Genomic DNA, 12,480 nt, shown 5'->3' with positions numbered 1-12,480 from the left:
TTACGCCGCCTACAGAGCTGGATGGAGGAGCACAAAGTTCTTAGCCCGTTCCAAGCGGGGTTCAGAGAAAAAACTTCCACATTGGACTAAATCTTCAGGCTAAAATTACTATACTGGAAGACCGTGTGTATAGAGGGTGGCAGCCTCTATCTAATTTTTGTAGACCTGAAATCTGCATTCGATCTGGTCCCAAGCAGTGGCGTAACGAAAGTTGAAGAGGCCCCCCTGCAAGGTACACCCGCTACGGATTTTATCCAGAACTCTCCGGTGTATGTACAGTAATGAGGGGGCCCCCTGCAGCTCGGGCCCCCCGCACTGCGGGGGATGCAGGGTCCTGTGTTACGCCCCTGGTCCCAAGAGATAAGTTGTGGTCAGTCCTGCTAGAGATGGGAGTTCCGTTATATTTGTGCAAAGTCATGAAATGGTTGCATGAAGGAAACTACGCACAAATAAGATTTAGCAAGCATGGGGAACTTACCACACCCATCCCTGTAGATAGAGGAGTAAGCCAGGGTTACGTCCTTGCCCCGACCCTTTTTAGTCTTTTTATCAATGGGCTAGTAGACTTTTTAAACTCTGAGAAGGATTTAGATGCACCAAAGTTGGCAGCACGAAATACCCCGGCCATGATGTTTGCTGATGATACTTTGCTATTATCAAAATCTCCAATGGGTATACAGAGGGTCCAAAACAAATTTGATGCCTTTTGCAAAGAAAGGGGTCTTGAGATTAATTTGCAAAAAACTAAATTTATGGTATTTAACTCAGCCAAAAGTAACCGAACAAACCCATGTTTAGAGGGTAGACACCTAGAGAGGGTATGTATCTTTGATTATCTCCGCATTACAATCACTGAAAAAGGGACAGGGGGGCACAAATTTAAAAAAATCAAGCCTGAAGTTAGTGCAAACAACAGGGGGGTTGTCCAAGGTGTTTCGAAACTCTAGCCATAAACCGGTGAGCCCAGCAGTAGAAATAGATTTGGTTCAAGCTAGAGGTACTGCTCTATATGGAGCTGAAATATGGGGCCACGGCTGCATTGATTGTCTAACACAAACAGAAAACTCTTTTGTTATACAATTGTTTGGTCTCCCCCGTAGGACCCCACTCATACTGCTACGATTAGATCTGGGCTTTTATTCTGCAGACACCTGTGGGTTACTCCAGAATTGCTCGAGTACAGAGAAGAACTAAGAGAGGTGATTAATCTACCTGGTGCAAGGAGACTACCATGGCTTACTTATGTTAGGAACACCCTTACACTAATAGGTCTGGGTAATCTGTGGGATAACCCAGAAATGACGTGTCCCACAGTCCCAAGGAAAGTGTTAAAGGGCTGCTACTGGGAGTATAAACTGATCCTGCTACAGGAGAACCAGTCAATGGGAAAACTCACTGTTGCCTTTATGGAAATTAAAGAGCAGTACATACTAGAGCCAGCACTTAATGACATCAAGCCGGCTGCCGCAACTTTATTTGCAATTTAGGCACGGGGTATTGCCACTGCGTGCTTTTACGAACAAATGGGCGGGCCTACAAACACTGGGTTGCCCGGCCTGTAATAGTGCAGTAGAATCTGAATACCACATGTTCTTTTTCTGTACTGGCTATAAGAAAGCAAGAAAATGATGGCTGGTCCAGATATGCAGAAGTTTGGGTACTAGGCAATGTTCAGAGGCCTTCAGGCTACTGAAAGATGATGCTAGTCTCCCTATAGCTTTCTCAGTGGCAGGCTCCTTATTTTCCATGTGGTGTACCCGTAGAGTTTTCCTAAAAATGTTCACCAAAGATGGTGATTAAATTGGTGTACACCCTTTTTCAACTGAAGGAATTTTATATGAATTGCATGTGTATTGTAGTATTATTTTAATAATGTATTATTATTAAGGTGTACATTACTTTGGTGAGCAGGACTACTAAGAAGTAGAACTGGTCTACAACAATGTTTTTAGCCTTTTCCTTTATTGTAGTAATTTGGTAAAATATGAACTCTTCATCAACTAATCAAGGCATTGTAAATTCCTTATTAGATATTGCACAAGCACTTTAATGTAACCAGTTATGATGCTATAACCCCCTTATTGACTGATACAAGCACTTTATACAAACATACATATTATCTTTTGAATAGTTGATCTGAGAGATAGAGCAAGAGCGGAAAAATAACCTGGTATTGTAAATTGAGCTTATGCACTGCACATACAATTAATTGCATATTGTGATTTCAGGATTGATTGCAATATAGATTACTGCAGGCTACATTATGTATTTAGCACACAATGCAACACGATGGTTGTATTTTTTTTAACTTGTTTTAAATATAAATGAAATGTTAGATTATGTTTAAATTGCTTTTATGGTCATATTGACCGAAATAAAGTTTTTACAGTAATCAGAGAACATAAATGAAGACTGACTTGAATAGTTGTGATTTTACTCTGAAAATATGAAATTTGAAATTGAAGGGCACCTTGCATGGCCCTGCATTGCTTGGTAAATCTGGAGTAAATCAAGGCAGTGCAAGTCGTTGCCTTGCATTACTCTGCCTTGGGAAGGCGATCTGTGGGTGGAGCATGTGTGTTCCCATGCATCACCCATGGATTTTGGCACATGCCCAGATTTACCAGTATTGATAAACCTGGAAATGCATCAAAAGGCTATGCCTTCCCAGGGGAGATGCAAAAAGGAGAAATATCTTTATATCTCCAGCATCCTGCAGCACACATTGTGAGAAGAAAAAGCCTCACCTATAAATATCCTTAGTGAAAGAAGACCTATTCATGGCTAACAATGGAATTTTGCATTGAATTGATATTTTTTAGCGCCTTTTGAAAAACTAGCAAAGCTGTGATGAGTGTTAAATCAGATGAGAGGTGCTGTGATTGTTGGCATCTTAGAATTGAAATTGGCATGCACTTTGGTCATGTAGTACATATGCTGATTTCGGAGGACACCACTGGAAGCCAGATTTAATAGCTTATATTTGCGGATCCACTCAGAGACTAATTGAATATCATAATAATAATACTGGATTTTATACAGCGCGAACAGCTACCTCACGAGGAGGTGTCCCGGCGCTAGTAGAACACAGTAAACCTGGGCAAAAAAGGAAGGAGAACTAGCGTGGATGGGTGAAGAGCCAGGTTTTTAGCATCTTCTTAAAACAGGGTTCGGATGGGGCCTGTTGGATTGCTTGTGGCAGGGAGTTCCACAAAGCGGAGACATTTGCTGAAAAGGTTCGACCGCCAAGTCGAGCCTTTTTTGCTCGCGGGACGACCAATTGGACACGGTCATTGGACCGTAATGCGCGGCTTTGGGCGTATTTTGGAAGGCGTTTTTTTAAGTAATGTGGGCAGGAGCCATGTAAAGATCTGAACGCAAGCGTCAGAGCTTTGAATTTTATTCGGTTGGCCACTGGCAGCCAATGCAGGGTTTGAAGATGCGGAGAGACTGACTGCTTGAAAGGGATTCGCAGTAGCAGTCTCGCAGCCGCATTTTGAACTACCTGTAGTTTGTGAGTCAGGAATTTTGGGAGGCCCAGGTACAAACCATTGGCATAGTCCAGCCGTGAGGTGACAGTTGCATGGACGACCGTTTTCCTACAGCTCTCCGGTAGAAGTCTAAGAATTTTTCGGAGGTTTCTTAGCTTGCTCAGGCAGCATCCGGCCACTTGTTGGATATGGGATGTAAAAGACATTTTATCGTCCCATCTCACTCCGAGGTTTTTTGCCGAGTGACTGGGAGAGGGGGGGGGGCCCATCTCCAAAGGCCACCAGAGATCAGGGGCGGGAGTGGGACCCTTGCCGAAGAAAATGACTTCGGTTTTATTGGCATTAAGTTTTAGTTTATTAGTGTTCATCCAGTGAGCAATGTCCTGGAGACAGCCTTTAAAGTTTGAGAAAGAGTCCTGCGTCATCTCAGAGTAAGGAAATACCAACTGGGTGTCATCGGCATATGAGATTGCCTTGACACCCCAGTTGGCAATTAGCGTGAATAGGGGGGCCAGATAGATGTTGAACAAGAGAGGGCTGAGGGCCGATCCTTGCGGGACTCCACAGCTGAGGGTTTTGGGTGTGGAAGAAATCGTCCCTAGTGCCACCTTCTGCGTTCTCTGAGATAGGTAGGAGTTTATCCACCCCAGCGCTCTGTCATGAATGCCTATCTCTGCCAGCCGGCTGAGTAATCTGGCGTGGTCCACCGTATCGAAGGCGGCCGACAGATCCAGGAGTACCAGCATTGCTGATTCTCCTGCGTCCATCGACCACCTCACTGACTCGGCTACCTCTATGAGCGCTGTTTCTGTGCTAAAGCCGGGCCGAAAGCCAGATTGGGTTTCATGTAGAATGTTGCTGGTTTCCACAAAATTACTCAGTTGGCGTTGTATAACTTTTTCCAGCATTTTTCCCGGGGCGGCTAGGAGGGATATTGGGCGGAGATTCGTGAGGTCATCTGGGTCCCCATTTGGTTTTTTCTTTAGGGGAAGGAGAGTAGCATGCTTCCAGATGTCTGGGAAAACGCCTGATGTGATGGAAGAGTTCCAAATACATTGCAGTGTGGGAGCTACCGAGTCAGCTATGGCACTCCATATTTTAGCTGGACAGGGGTCGTCAGGGGAGCCGGATTTACAGCGGCTGAGTTCATGTCTTACCTCATTCAGGGAGATATGCCTGAACTGGGTGAGGGTCTCTCCTAGCTCACCATTGATCGCTGTGTCCTGCTTCACAGTTTTTATTACTGGACCAAAAGAGTCGTACACTTTTTTAATTTTGTGATCAAAGTATTCTGAAATTTGCTCACATAGCATAGCCGTGGGGACAACCTCTCTTTCAATGCATTTAGGTTTGAAGAATGACTGTACCACTTTGAAGACTTGTTTGCTCGACTGTTCTGCTTGGAGAATCGAGTCCGCGTAGAAACGTTTTTTATTGTTTCTAATGGCTTTCCGGAATTTTTTGGAAGCTTCCTTATATCTGTTTTTTTCTTCTAAACCGTAGTTAACTCTCCATAGTCTCTCCAATTTTTTACAGGCCGCTTTCTCATTCCTAAGTTCCTGCGAGAACCAGGGAGCTGAGGGGGAGTCTCTTTTTGATAGAGCCCGAGAGGCTGGGGCAATGGAGGAAACCATCTTACCTATCCATTCATTGAGGAGTATAGCATCCTTATTGGTATTATTTGTCAAGGAAGGGATGGTTTGCGCCAGGACCGGGCCCATGGTGTCAGGGGTCAGTTTTTTCCATTGCCTTTTCATGAAGTAGCATTTGCTCGATGCCGGGATGTCATTCAGAATGTTCAGAGCAAAAGGGACGAGTGAATGGTCTGACCATGTCAGGGGGAGGGGTGTTCCAGATAACACATTCTTGATATTAGAAAAGATGAGATCAATAGTGTGGCCCCCAGTGTGTGTAGGGCCCTCATTGATCAGTCTGAGACCGGCAGCATCTAACTCATTAGTGAGGAACATACTTTGCTGATATCTTACATATTGCACAATCCTGATTTGCGGTACTATGATGACCCAATGAGTGCCATCCAAAAACAAACTAGTTGTTCAGCTGCACAGAACATATTCAAGAATCTGCAGGTTTCATATTTTTATGTATTTCATTTTGAGTTGGCCTTTTTCTTCCTGGATGATTGCTTTAAAAGGGAGCTATCTGTTTCTCTGTTTCTAATAGTATGCCAAACGTGTGACCTAAAGCAAAGCATTATGATTTAGAATGGGAAGTCTATTTACAGCAGAGCCTATCAGTGTGAGAAAGAAGAAAACTCTGCACGTTGTAGTGGATGTTTTTATATGTGAGAAATTACTTTACCTGAAAATGTGCTACGAGTAGCTGATATTGGCTGACATTGTGGTCATGTTGCTCTTTGTACAATAGTACAACTTAAAATCCATGAAAAAGGCACCAACGTATTAGATGGGATTGGCTGGATCACTAGATTCAGACCTGTGTTTAGGGAAGTAATGCAGCTATGGAACAGGCTCTCATCTTCTTATTGCAATTGTAATATAAAAACTGAAATGTTTTTCAACTAATATAGCATCTAAATGTGTTTAATAAATATAAAACAAGACTAGCTGCAGAAACCTGAATATGACAAAATCACACGGCACTCAAAATAAGCCCAGACCACAAAGTAAATTGTCAACATAAATAATGGTTGCATATTCAGTAAAATGGTTTAATAATATTAGCACAGAATAAATATGCATGCATCATCTTACCTCTATCTGTGATAGAAACGTTGATTGTTGGTGTCGTAGGTGGATCTATAAAGGATAATATTCATATTAGAAATAAATGCAATGCTTTCAAAAAGTATTAGTGAAAGTAGTTTGTAAACTGACATGGGCATGACCGGTGTTGACAAATTAGGTGCTTGTTGGATTCTCCTGCCTTTCTCAGTTGTGCCAAGACCCAAAAGAGGCTGAAGAAGGAGAGTGAAAAGGAAGACTTTCACTCATCATTCCACCATTTCACTCAGATGTCTGAAGACTTCCTGTTTCCATTGCTAGAACGAATACTCACAACCAAATTGTTTGGCCACTTCTCTCATATTGCAGTACTTGAATCTAACACAATACCATGCTACTAAATTCACCTTCCTTCACAACCCCACTACAAATCTCAAAGCTCTGTCCCTATTTTCTACCAATCACCTTGACTCTAATAGACGTTTTAGCTTGGATCCAGTTTCTAACTACTCCCTTGCCCAAACGTGAGAGAGGCCAATTGACTCCCTAAATAATACTTCACTATGACATGGATGTTTATTGGCAGAGGGGCTGCCATGCCAAGGGTTTCCTCTAGCAGTGGTAAGCTAAATGCCACAGTGTCATGAGTGATGTAATATGTGACGTCATCAGCAGTGCATTGCGGGGGCACGAGTTATAGTTAGCTAAACTAACTATAACATGGGAATTTCTAGGGTTTTGTATCAGGGAAATGTCCAGCTAACTATAAGGCCCCTGAAACCTATGGTTTTTTCAGTGAATTTTTAAGGTTTTTTAAATGCCAATTCCTAGCTATAACATGCATGAAACCTATGGTTTTTTCAGTGAATTTCAAAGGTTTTTTAAATGCCAATTCCTAACTATAACGCCCCTGAAACCTTTGCTTTTTTCTGTGAATTTCAAAGGTTTTTTAAATGCCAATTCCTAACTATAACGTGCATGAAACCTATGGTTTTTTCAGTGAATTTCAAAGGTTTTTTAAATGCTAATTCCTATCTATAACTTATCTCTAAAGATATCATGTTTAATGATTTTCATTGGATTTCTATATTTTTCAAATTCAGTGTGTCAATTTCATTAATTATTTTTTTTAAATAGTTTATCACCATTTTTTAAACATATTTTTCCAATTAATTCTTTTAAAAATTAAAAAAATATCACTTGAACTAAATGGGTTTTTCAAACATATTTTTTATATTTTCAAAATATTCTTTTAACTATATGTACAAAACTTTATTTTAGATATATTTTTTTTCAATGTTTTTGGATCCGCGCACCCTAAGCGCACCGTTCACGATCCGTACGCGATAGCATCCGCGCATGGTATACATTGGGTACGTGTTTAGTGCGCGATCGCTATGCGACCGGTACGCGACTCCCAGCCTATACGCAACACGTTCGATATACGTAACGCGATGTTTACGCGCTGTCCGCGATGCGTCATCTGCGTCTATGACGCGGTAGGTGCGCAGATCCCGCGAAGTATTTAACATTTAAAATAACATATCTATGTATTGCATGTGAATATTAATTGAAGACAAACTCTAAACTAGTCTTAAAACCAATATGTTTTTACATCTAATCCTATATTCCTTTTAAATTCAATTTCGCGGATGCGCGCTGGGTGCGTGCTGCGTAAGCGCACGGTGCGCGGATCCCATGTGACCTGCAAAAAAAGAGATTTGATTGGTTCATTACACTTCCTGTTCTAACTACTGAAAGACCCCACCCATTTCAATCACTCTTCTATGAGCTTCTTTGGAGGACCATCTCTTTGGAGAGAAGAAGATTTTTTTAGACTAAGTATACACTTAGCTCTAACTTTTTGCAACCAAAAATGGCTTCAGGGCAGCAGGCATCACCTGTATCACCTCAAACCTCTGAGGATGAATTTTTGCCGGAGGAACCACATAAAAAACGTTTTGCTTCAGTGGTGTGGAAATTTTTTACTTTCCCCGAAGGACAGAATAAGACCAATGCCACCTTGGTCACATGTAAGATTTGCAAAAGAGTCTTATCGAGAGGGGATCCTAACAAGAAATACTCTTGTGGCACGGCAAGTATGATGAAGCACATGAGGAGCCTTCATCTAAACAATCTTGCACGTGAAGAGTGCCGACGGATGAGAGACACTCCTGCGCCATCCACCTCATCGCAGCCGAGCACGTCAAGAGTGCATCCATCAGACCAAACCTTGAACATCCGTCCTCAATTTCAATTTTTAAAAGTGCTCTGCACTAAGTGCAATAAGACTTTGTGCTATGGTGAGCAGTCGATCGATCTGATCTGCCGCCGGCAGGAAAGTCATATTTGCTAGTTTTTTTTTTTACTGTTCCCTGAAGTTCATTGTTTGGTTTCTCCTGTTTTGTTTTTTGTTTTTGTTTTCAGAAAAACCAAAAAAATCACAAAATTGTTCAGAAAACCCCCAAAAAATTATAAAAGAAGAAAGAAGAAAAAAAAAAGTTCTTGTAAGAACTAACTTTCCAGGTTAAAAAAAAGAGCTACATTTCTTTGTTAGTGTGTGAAAGTTTAGATGAATGTATGTGTAGTACATAATTGACTGAATGAATGCATTAGTAGCGTATGGTGAATGTATAAGTGCAGAACTATAAGGAAGTGCTGCAGCATCACACAGTAACCTCTTTAACTACAGTGTGCTGTAGTTCTTCCGAAGCAGAGGGATGCAACATATGTACATAAATATGTTGCAAATCTATGCTTCTCTCTGCACGGCTGCTTAAACTGCAGCCATGTGGTGACACAGGCACCCTAGTACAATAGTGCAAGGATATCTGTGTCATGTGCTGTTTGTTTTTCTACAGGAAGACACACCTTCCTGTACAAAAACAATGAGAAAATGCATTTTTCTCCTTCAATGTATGCTGAACATTTCAGCATGCATTGAAGATATAAAAATGTGGAATAATTAAAACAATTCTCTTTGTTGTGCTTTCCTACACCAATTTTAGAATGGTGCACCATTCACACACATATCGAGATTTACGATTTCTAATAAATCTAGACATGTGACTTGTTCTATGAGTATTAAGTGTAATCATGCACAACAACACTTATAGAACACCCTTTCAACCGAAAGTGGTCTGTATGATGAGGTTATATTTTCATGGAGTAGAAAAAGTGCACAAAGTGCATTTTCCTCTCTTTGAAAATATGAAAGAGTATCTTACACAATAACTATGTTACAAAAAGTGACATATTTCCGTTTTTAAATTTCCTTGCGAATGATAGAAGGTAAGCACAGAATTTTGACTGCAAAGATGTTCAAAGAAGAATGATTGAAATGATTGCGGTCCTTCAACAGCTAAAAAGATGAAATATTATGAACCCCTCCAATCTCTTTTTTTGCAGGTCACTTGATATCTGATTATGGTCAGATTTCAAAACTACATAAACAAAGTGTTTTTAAAAACATCTTTCAACTTTGTAGATTCTTGCAGGCCTCGACATTTTGCATATTGAGACTTAGTTAAACTTACCTTCACAGTAATAGGAATAAAAAATGTTATTCATTTTTGCCTATTTTTCATTCCCATCTAAATTCTTAAAAATTGCTCATTTTAAAATTTGGATCTGTGAAAGAAAATAAAATAAAAATTATAACATATAATAATAAATTTTTTACAACACAACATAATTTCCACAAAGTAATTTGTTTGCCTTTTTTGCTGTTCTCAGAATATATTGAATTTCACTCGAAATAGTGATTTCAATGGTACTCATCACTTAACAGCGGGCAAAAAAAAAAAACAATCAGAAAGATTGTTAAAAAAAAAACAACATACTATTCTCAGTAAAATACCAGAAAATACAAATCCTACATATATGAAATGCTTACAGATTACAAAATGTTATAACTTTAACTTATAAAAACTGTAAATGTTGCCACATTAAAATAATCACCGAATAAATGACCACCGAAAAGTCCATAATTAAAAAATATACCTTTCCTTGAGGCCAAATGGTATTTTTTCACTCCTTCTTTATGTAAATTGTCCAATGGTAGTTCTATTAAATTATAATAATAAATTCCTCAGAGAGTGAATTAGCTTCCTAAAACTTTGGCTTCAAAAATATTAGGTAGGAATTTTGTAATTCCCTAGGCAAACGTTATTTGAAAACCAACTGGGCATCATTACAAAGTGTCCAGCCTTTGTCACATTTTAGATAGGCAGTGTAATGTCCAGATGTGGTGGAAGGACCATCATGGAAAATTATTGCAATTGCTACAAAAGTCCTTCCTGATATTGATATTTGTGCTGCATCATTAAAATTATGTATTTTCCATATTTTGTTACAATAATGTGGATAACATTTCTGATTTACATTGGCTACACTCCATGTTTTGAATTGCACCTTTCACTAATTTATTGAAAGCCACTGATTTACAGTCTGGTAATGTTAAATACAGAAATCTCTCAGTGTCTACATTGGTGCTACATATATACATGCATTTTTCACAATAATGTTCCCATTTGTAAGAAAGGCCAAAAATATTTTCTAGTACTACACCTTCATTTTCAAAAATTGTAAGCATATACATTAAAAATTCCTGAGCATCTTGTTGGATATTTTGTGTAAATTGTGTAGAACCAGAACACACATCCAAAAGATTACGAACATCTGAAACAGATTGTATTTTACTTCGATCTGTTGTCAATTTTTCATAAACAGAATGCAACAGAAAACAAAATCTTTTTTGCCGATTCTGCATAATTTGTGCTTGCAAACCTTCCAGATAAAAAACAACATTGACCACTACATTAGCATAGCAGTTGACACCAGAACTATTTTCAAAATGATAACCAACAATCTCTTCAACAGTGTCCAATTTCTTTTTACCTGCAATCACAACATTATCTATTTCTTTTCTTGATACCTTCAGAACAGATATTCTCTAACCTTCTTTTTCGACCAACCACACGCTTTTCAAATACAGGATATTGACCTAAATTTGGAGCATACACCTTTCTTAACCTATTATACTCTTTTACACAGTTTGCATCTGCAGTAACCTTTGTCTCATCAAAATCAATCAAAAACAAACCAGATAATGTTCTGACTCGCGACAAAGCAGCATATGCCAGACCCTCTTTAAATACAGTAGATCCAATGTTCACCAATGCACTGTCTACACTTAATCCTTGAGATTTATGAATAGTCACTGCATATGCCATAGAAAATGGAAATTGTTTCCTACGGACACATAAATCTTTAACAAGCAAAAAACGAACTGAACAACGACCAATTTCTTTAACTTCATCAATCTGATCAAATTTAATTTTTAAAAATGCAATTCCTTCTTTTTTCTGATAATTCACAAAATCCACCACTTTGCCCATTGCACCATTAACTAAACCTTTCTCTACATCCAAATTACGCCTTAAAATTACCCGACAGTTTACACACACATACAGTGTCTTTTCCAAACCAGCAGTTTTAGATATTTTTTTTTCTAAACAATCTAGTTTTGATCTCAACTTACCCGTTAAAATAATAGTGATTCCTTCATGTAGTATTTTATCGATGGCTTCCATTTTGACAATGTCTTCATTTTCCAATTTCAATCATTCTTCGTTGAATATTGAACACTCACGCAGTGTCAGCATTAAGCAAATCACTGACTTATTTTTAGAAATTTCCACGTACACTTTTCCAGCAACTGCATTTTCATTTGGAAACACATTGCAAAGTAATCGACTCTCCAAAGCTTCTTTCCCTTTTTTTGAAAGAATTCCAATTCTTATATCTTGAAGAATACTTCCATATTCAGCATCATTTGCCTTTCGCATATTTGTTGTCAGTTCTTTGTATTGAAAATTAGTCCAAATGTTCACATTACCAACACTGCCAAGAGACTTTCTAGTATCTTCATGGGCAAGTGTTTTAAATACCGGTTGTCCTTTTACCGGTGTCAGTTGCAGTAGATCTCCAAAAATTATGACGTATTTTACTCCAAATAACACGTCATACTCTGTTTTAAGAATTTGCTGCATTCTTAAATGCACAAAGGCAAGCATTAAGTTTGAAACCATGCTCACCTCATCAATAATGAGAAGTTTCATTTTCTTCAGCACTCTTGAAACTTCACAACAAGCTTCTCCAGATAGCTTGTGGTATTCCAATTTGTTCTCATGCTCTACTGGCAGCATTAGTAAACAATGTAAAGTAATTCCTTTAATGTTATGTGCTGCCAACCCAGTTGGAGCAGTGACAACACAAGACAA

At 39.1% G+C, this 12,480-nt stretch overlaps 1 protein-coding gene across 5 annotated transcripts in view; it reads right to left on the bottom strand.

The window, feature by feature from the left end:
* Window positions 1-12,480, bottom strand: part of LOC146809012 (sialic acid-binding Ig-like lectin 13) — a 580,696-nt gene that overhangs the window by 150,713 nt on the left and 417,503 nt on the right. For all 5 annotated transcript variants that reach the window (XM_085615801.1, XM_085615802.1, XM_085615800.1 and 2 more), the window contains one exon: window positions 6,227-6,271. In XM_085615801.1, coding sequence (XP_085471927.1) covers window positions 6,227-6,271 — 45 coding nt within the window. The remainder of the gene's footprint in view (window positions 1-6,226; window positions 6,272-12,480) is intronic.

This window comes from Triturus cristatus, chromosome 7, assembly GCF_964204655.1.
Source record: "Triturus cristatus chromosome 7, aTriCri1.1, whole genome shotgun sequence".
Taxonomy (NCBI): domain Eukaryota; kingdom Metazoa; phylum Chordata; class Amphibia; order Caudata; family Salamandridae; genus Triturus; species Triturus cristatus.
Note: the sequence above shows the minus strand (reverse complement) of the source record. Positions and strands in the feature narration are given on the sequence as shown.